Source organism: Solanum lycopersicum, chromosome 5 (assembly GCF_036512215.1).
Source record: "Solanum lycopersicum chromosome 5, SLM_r2.1".
Lineage (NCBI taxonomy): Eukaryota > Viridiplantae > Streptophyta > Magnoliopsida > Solanales > Solanaceae > Solanum > Solanum lycopersicum.
In genome coordinates this window covers 66,295,937-66,303,726 of record NC_090804.1, presented here as the reverse complement: position 1 = coordinate 66,303,726, position 7,790 = coordinate 66,295,937, and the positions used below count along the sequence as shown (strand labels likewise).

Sequence of the window (7,790 nt, the reverse complement as noted above, 5' to 3'; positions counted from 1 at the left end):
AGCTGACAATGAATTTTGAATACAAACATATAATTTTAAAATATCAGTGAAACATAACATAAGATTCATATACAAATATCTTTTGATAGTAATAAGTAATTTGTTAAACTCGAATATTCATTTGAAATAATTATTTTATTATTATAATTATCATCAACACGTCATAAATCAAAAAAGCCAAACCAACCCATCTTTTCTATTTTGTTTGATTTTAAAATTTTGAAAATCGATTAAACTAAATTGTTTAGAATTATATCTAAAACATACATAAAACACGAGTAATTAATTAAGTGGTGAGATGAACATTCACAAGCAAAAAGGATCAAAAGTGTATCATTTCAATTAATCGAAGTTAAATATGCTTAGGAAAATATTACAGGGACTAAAATTAACATATACCAATAAATGAAGGACTAGAAGTAATATTAACCAAATGAGGTGGTTACAAAGGCAGTTCAAAGAGCCGACTTTGTGATGTTACAATTATACCCCTGATGCCTATGATAAGTACGACGTCGTAATTAAGAAATATACCTAAAATATAAAGAGGACATGGAAGTTATTTATGATAAAAAATTTAATAAAATCGTAATTTACACGAACAACTTTTTCAGTTAAAAAAAGGCACTGTTGTCTATACAAACTGAAAAAGACCTGATAACAATAAGCAGAGAAGATGAATGAAAAGGCGGAGCAAAACGGTTACGCCGCCGCCGGCGAAGGCCATGGCGGCGACGGAGGATGTAGTTTGGTTGATGCCGGTGATGCGATGTTGAACGGAGGAAGAGGAAGTAGAGTTAGTAGTGGAAGAGTGAAAGAGCCTTGGTCGCCGGAGGAAGATGCAGTACTGACTGAACTTGTTAATAAGTTCGGTGCAAGGAATTGGAGTATGATAGCTCAAGGGATCGCAGGTCGTTCTGGGAAATCGTGCCGACTTCGGTGGTGTAATCAGCTTGATCCGGTGCTTAAACGCAAGCCTTTTACTGGTAAAACCTTCGGCCTTTTTTTTTTTTTTGGTTTAGCTTTCTGTTGAGTTTGTTAGTTTTGTGTAGATACGTAATATGCTGTTATTTTATCCTTCTTTTTTTGAAGTGCTTTTGGATTTTTGAATTTATTGTTCGATGGCTTTTTATTAGGGCACATTTCTTGCTAGAAAGGGGATGGCATTGGTATATTTTTGTGTTTTCTTAACTATGTTGCTTAGAGTCTCCGAAAATGTTGTTGTACTTGTGTTGAATCCTCCAAAAATGCTTACTTTTTGAAAGATGTTCAATCAATATAAGTTTTCTATTTCACATGTCCTACGCCCTCTCTTTACAAACATACACACCTGAGAGAGAGAGAGAAAAACACGTGTGCCGACTGTGGGATATCTCCTTGGCTGATAGCCCCTCTGGTAGCTTACGCTTTAGAATTTCGAGATTTAGTGCCTCCTTAGTATAGGACTAGTACTCTAAAGTATGATATTCTTACTGTGGTTTATTGATGCATGCTTGTGTCCTCAGCAAATGTTACCCAAATTTACTAACAAGTAATATAGTCTTGTGTTCTAGTCATGAGAGATGTTCACCACCAAATTTGTTAGAATCCCCTGTATAAAGATCATTGAATGGTAATTATAAATGAAATAAAATCTTGGTGAATGGTACACGAGGTCTAACTATGTGCAATTTAGGTTTCTTTGCCACCCAGCGAATATATTGTTTAGATTGGCCTATAATTGCTTTGTTGCTTGTGTCTATGCCCGAGAGACAATAAGACTTCAATCTCCAAGTTTAACTCAAAGCTAGCACCCTTCACTCCCACCTTTAAGAGCTATTGCTTCATGTTAATTTGCCTTGCTAATGCTTGCAAATGATCACATTTTCTTTTCTTGATGAGGAAGAAATGGTGCTAGCTGGGAGATTACTTCTTTACCTAAATGTTGTCAGAAGTAATTGCTTACTCTGTCTCTCTCTTTCTACATGATGAACTTGCAATTTGGAAACATGAAATGCACTTGTCTCTAGTCGCACTTAACTTTAGCCATCAACTTTAGTGGAGTTTACAGTTCACCTTGTGTCACTTTGGTGTTACCATTTACTGAAGGTTAATGGAAACGTGATTTCTACCTAGTCTGCCACAGTCAATGTTAGAGATAGTCTTCTTTGTTAATAATATTCGAAAGCATCTAAAAATGTCCTTTTGGTGAGTTGTTCTTTGCATGGTAGTTCTTGCTATTTCCTGTTGCCAATTCTCTGTGCATGGAGGGAACTACTACATTGTTGAACATCAGGAAGATACTAGGATGGTCTAGTTGCTATTTAAGTGGCCAGATGATGACATGGGTGATGCTTAAAATGACTAGTTTTATGATGCTCATTCACGTACTGCAACCCTCTTTCTTTATCAAGATTTAGGGCCGGCAAATGAGCAAGCTCCCACTGGCGGAGTTACGTGATGCTGCATGAATGGGTCAATTTGACGAGTGCTTGGTGATAGCAAAGAGTACAAACGGATATATCTAGGCATAATTGTATTACTTTTCATCGATGTCTATCGATTATTTTATTAACCGAAGCTGCTCTTGTAGTTTGTTTTACTTTTGGTCTTGCTATGCTTAATGAAGTTTAGAACAAACATTAAACTTTGATTTGATGCATAAACTTTACACCGAAGTATGAATATTGTGATGTTTCTTTTCAGCATCACATCACAGTTCTGTCCAACTGAGCAAGTGCATTTTCCTTAAAAGGCGGTAGATTAACAGTTAAGATAATGCTTACGAGTTTTTCTTTCTGTGAATTTGTTTAATAGTCAAATTATCTTGGTTTAGGGAATTCTATTCATGTGTAGTTTAATTTAGTTGAAGCAAGTGTAATCATTTGCCTTGAGAATCTCCTGGATCCATGTTATTCTCATGAGTCATGACCATATTCTTCCCTGAAGCCTAATCAAAGCTTACTTTGCTGCAGATGAAGAAGACCACATTATAATTAATGCGCATGGCGTCCATGGAAATAAATGGGCCGCAATTGCAAAATTGCTCCCTGGTAGAACAGACAATGCAATTAAGAACCACTGGAACTCTACACTAAGGCGTCGATTTGCAGGGGTATGGAGGGTTAAACCAATACGCAGCATGATGTTAGATGATAGTAGCATTTACAAAGCCAGGGCATTATCTGAAGAAACTATGTCATGTGAAGGTGTTAACCAAACTAAGCCCCTGGAAATGCTGGAAGTTAGTCGTACAGAGTGCATTCCCAGCCAGTCTGAAAACAAAGCTCAAATATATGAGATGTGTTGCATTCCCGAGGAAACTCCACACTTCACTTCTGAAAGAAGTCGTCCTACATCTATAGGAAACAGCGATCCACCTGCTCTTCATCCAACTCAGAAAATTGGCGCATTTAATGTTTATAACCCTTCTGTAACTTCAAGAATAGTGCCAATGCAGGGGCCTCTGATCCACACATTCTCACCAGACTTTGATATATGCAAACTTCTTGAAGGTGTATCTGGTGAAACCATAGTTCCTCAGGGTTGCGGGCATGGTTGCTGTGCAGCTACGTCCAAGAGCTCCTCCAAAAGTTCATTGTTGGGTCCCGAGTTTGTTGATTACGAGGAACATCCTCCCCTCCTCAGCCATGAGTTAGCTTCTATGGCCACAGATTTAAACAACATTGCTTGGATCAAAAGTGGACTAGAAAAAGCTGGCAAATTATCCAGCCTAGCCACTAGCCAAAGAAATTCACAACGTAGCTCTGCTCAAGTTGGTTTTGGATAACAGAACACGAAATTAGATAACTCTTTTTGAAAGGACCAAGCCGGTCAATTAGGATGATGAATCGATGTATCTTCAAGACTTCAACTCCAATGTCTCTGCTAAATATTGGATTGCCAGCTGAAGTGGAAGCTCGAGGTGAAACTTATAGGGTTTTTCTGTTTCTTCTTTTTCGCGGTATATTTATGACATATAAGATATAAGTACACTAAACTTGGGGATGAAAAAAAAAAAAGAAGCATTTTGTGCTTGAAAATTGCAGAGTGGAAAGGTGCTCATTTTGTAAGTTGTTGTATGGCTTGCAATGAAATGGTCCTGGTGACACTTTTTGGCCTATGTTTATTTTAAATTTCCATCAACTCTATTTCCATTAATGGATTGGGTGTTTTCGAGCCATGAGTGGTCTATTGGAAATGACCTCTCTCTACTCCAAACAAACTGGATGTTAGATTTGGTTACATCCCACTTGGAAGTCATTTTTCTCCAAGTTATTACACTTCAAAATTTGAATCTTATTATCGTTTCAATTTGAGTCTTATTCTCATTTAAAAAGAGTTCCAACGAGCCCCTTTATCTTACCTAACTCCGCCTATGATAAGTTTGAGATTATAAGTTTCGAATTTATATTTTTAAGCGCCTTATATTTTAAGCGCCAAAAGGGTGTAGATCTCAAATTCCAAAATATTAGAGAGACCAAAGTGCAATTTGTCTAAAGTCCGAACAAAGTACTGTGCAACTTCTTCATCTATGGAAGAAGACGATAATCTCCCGGCGGCGGATTCCGCTCTCCAACGGAAGCATGCGGCGATGATCGAGCGCCTTTCGAACTCACACCAATCCCGTTTGGCTCGCAAACCTAATTCGGAATCGAACTCTACGTTCATCTCCACAAGTTCCTTTCTTTCTCGTTTCTCCGAATCCAAAAACTCCATTGAATCCACACTCTCTCGCATCCGTCAAACGCCTGATCCGCATACCAATCCGACTCTTAAATCCGAACTCGACAACGTCTCAATATCCATCGCAGATCTCGAAAAACTCGTCGCTGAAAACTCCTTTTCCCTACCATCCTACGAAGTCCGTACATGCCTCAAAACTATAACCGATCTAAAACAATTAGTCGAACATGTTACGAGCGAAGTAATCCCAAGGAAGAAATTCTCTTTCAAAAACAAATCAACGAAGAAAATCACAACGCAGAACGACACCGTATCAGAAGTTCCAAATGTGGAATCAAAGGATTCAGTGTTAAGGGTTTTGGATTCACCAGGGTTTAGGGGCAAAGAAAATGAGGTATTAGTTAAGGAATTCGGTAGGGGTAATGATGAAGAGATTAGGGAATTTGTTTTATCAGAATTAAAGGGTTGTGATGTGAGATTAATGGGGAGTGTGAGGGCATTGTTTGTGCATAAACTGATTGATTGTAAGGTATACGTTGGACCTGTTTTTGGGTCTGTGTTGATTGAAGAAGTGACAAACTGTGTGTTCGTTATGGCATCACATCAGATTCGGATTCATCAAGCTAAAAGATGTGATTTTTATCTTCGAGTGAGGAGTAGACCGATAATCGAGGATAGTGATGGTGTAAGGTTTGCACCGTATTGCTTAAAGTATGAAGGGATTGAGAAGGATCTTGAGGAAGCTAATCTTGGTGAGGAGACTGGGAATTGGTCGAATGTAGATGATTTTAAGTGGTTAAGAGCTGTGCAGTCTCCAAATTGGTCAATTTTGCCGGAAAATGAGCGCGTTGGCACAGTTGATATTTCAAGTTGAGAACCAAAAATTTGAATCTTTTGTCGCGAGGAACGGTTAGTATGTTAATCCTCTTTGTTTAAAGGAGATCACTTTTGTTTGGTTATTATCTTCTTTTATGTACTTGAATTTGTTGATTAAATGCATACTGATTATTATTCTATTTTAAGAGGTGAACTAAATACAACGGAATAGGAATATTGTGATAAAGGCCTAGTCGTCGTTGTTGTTATTATGATTCTGTTTTGTTGTCTATGAATTAATATGAAATACCTTTTTGTATCAATCAACTTAGACACAACTAGTTGGTGTCAGCTATATGAATCCATAATATCTGTATGTATTTGTTGCTGGTTCCATCATATCAATGTCCTACGCATAGCTCCGTTTAAGTCAATCAACTTCTATTCTTATGAAAAATAACGGTACCATCTTCGTAACTGATAATGAGGAGGCAACTAATCGCAAAAGATTTGTTGCTGGTGCTGCCACAGGAAGTGTAGCCTTTGTACTCTGCATGTCTATGGAACTGTGTGTGATATTTTAACATTTTTCTGTATTTTTGCTTCTTGAGTTCTTTTTGAAAAGCATAACAAGTCGAACTCTGTTGTGTTATTTGTATCGGTATCTGTACTACTAAATTGAAGGAGAGAAGTTAAAGTTGCTATGCAAGCTGGTTCTAGACACGGAACTTATCCTTCTTGTCGTGTTATATGGTGTGTTCTACGGTGAAATAGCTCTTTGACTGCCTAGATTGTGTGCTTGAAAAATAATGCAAGTTGATACTGGTTTTTAAAGATTTACTTTACCCATTGACATTTTCAGACTGCTTAGCTTGACAGCTTATTTTCTTTAAGTGGCACCTACTGCTTAATCATACAAAAGTTTCTCGATTTTCCTATATCATCATGCTGATTGCTTTGACTCTATGTCACTGATTTGAATGGACTCAGCAGAACTAACAAAGTTAAGAGAATATGGTCTGGGGGCTTGATAAATCTTTAAAAAGCCGCTAGCATAGTTGCTGGGCACTGTCTAATGAAGAAGCTGTGGGAATTGCTATTGATGATTCAGTTTATCTGTAATGAGTAACGACTTCAGCTAAATTTGATCACTTTAAGTATTTCGATGAGTTGGGTAATAGAGCTCTGCTCTTTATATATTCGTGAGTCCTGTAGTATGCTAAATACTAGTCTTGGCTCTCTTCTTGATGGCTATATTCAAAGAACTATCTCAAGTTCTAACCATTCAACGATGATCCTATCGCGTTTTTCTTGAACATGTCAATATTCCTTATTAGGACTGGAATGTAGCATCGTTGGGAGGCTCACTTGGTGCTTTCAGTGACATGATTCACGCTGAGGGACCTTCTTCTCTCTTTACAAGGGCCTAGTTCCCTCCATCAGAGGCATGGCACCTTCAGGCACAGTTGCTATGTAGGGTAGGTAATGGCTAGCGATGGTGGTTGTAGATGTCGGTCAGGATAATGTTGGCTAATGGTGAGGTGTGTTAGTAGCTCGTGGTGATGGTGATGGTGATGGTGATTGAGAGTAGAGGTTGATGCTAGTAGTTTGGTGATGACGGTTGATAGTTGTGAAAGATGATGGTAATAGCTAACAATGGTCGTGATATAACATGGTGACTAAAGAGGGTGATTCATGGGTTATTGTGGTAGCTTGTGATAACGATCGTAAATGGTGGTTAGTGTTGGTGGAAAAACAATTATGATAGTTAAAATTGAATTATTAAATGTAAATAAATGAGGCCTCGAAAGAAAATACCTGTTCAGTTCATTCAGCAAGTAATTAATGGACTGTAACATGCATGTTCATCTAAGTCCTATAGAATTTAATATTTAGTGGACACAACTCTAATAGGCCTGTTACAACTTTAGCTGAACTTGAAGTTTATAAATATATTGGACCACAATTCATCAACAAAATATTTTGTGTAGGTAAAAGTAAGGAAAAATACAGAAAATGGCAAACTACATTTTATATCAAAATAATATAGATTTATTTATATTTTATGGATATATATAATTAATAAATAGCAAATAACATCATTTTCTGAAACAATAACTTTGTATGCCTAAGATAATATATTCCCTTTTAAAATGTATAAAAAGTATTAAAACGAAGAAATAAAATTATATTGTATTTATGTATCTAAAATACATGCTCCATCTAAAGTGTTGGCTGATACGAATGCACTAATATATGGTGATTTGAGGTGTCTAACGTCTACAACAATCGGCCTATAATGATCAAAT

At 37.2% G+C, this 7,790-nt stretch overlaps 2 protein-coding genes across 5 annotated transcripts; both read left to right on the top strand.

Annotated features, from left to right (window-relative positions):
• Positions 1-617: 617 nt before the first annotated feature.
• LOC101252587 (transcription factor MYB1) lies at positions 618-5,804 on the top strand. The gene is made up of 2 exons (XM_004239876.5): positions 618-986; positions 2,955-5,804. The coding sequence occupies exons 1-2, from the start codon at positions 677-679 to the stop codon at positions 3,767-3,769; spliced, it is 1,125 nt and encodes a 374-aa protein (XP_004239924.1). The 5' UTR covers positions 618-676; the 3' UTR covers positions 3,770-5,804.
• Positions 4,514-7,296, top strand: LOC101252883 (tubulin-folding cofactor C). Of its 4 annotated transcripts, none has more exons than XM_019213842.3 (2): positions 4,514-5,574; positions 6,819-7,296. In XM_019213842.3, exon 1 carries the CDS (start codon positions 4,514-4,516, stop codon positions 5,537-5,539), a length of 1,026 nt encoding a protein of 341 aa, XP_019069387.1. In that variant the 3' UTR covers positions 5,540-5,574; positions 6,819-7,296. The 4 variants fall into 4 exon arrangements, with proteins under 4 accessions (XP_019069387.1, XP_004239925.1, XP_010321444.1 ...); XM_004239877.5 differs by having other exon boundaries at positions 6,475-7,296; XM_010323142.4 differs by having other exon boundaries at positions 6,472-7,296.
• The last annotated feature ends 494 nt before the right edge of the window (positions 7,297-7,790 follow it).

Excerpts from the sequence above, each read along its gene's own strand:
- LOC101252587 (XM_004239876.5), top strand. The coding sequence starts at position 677 with ATGAATGAAAAGGCGGAGCAAAACGGTTACGCCGCCGCCGGCGAAGGC. Across the intron at positions 987-2,954 it reads TAAACGCAAGCCTTTTACTG|ATGAAGAAGACCACATTATA; the intron begins GTAAAACCTTCG and ends ACTTTGCTGCAG.
- LOC101252883 (XM_019213842.3), top strand. The coding sequence starts at position 4,514 with ATGGAAGAAGACGATAATCTCCCGGCGGCGGATTCCGCTCTCCAACGG.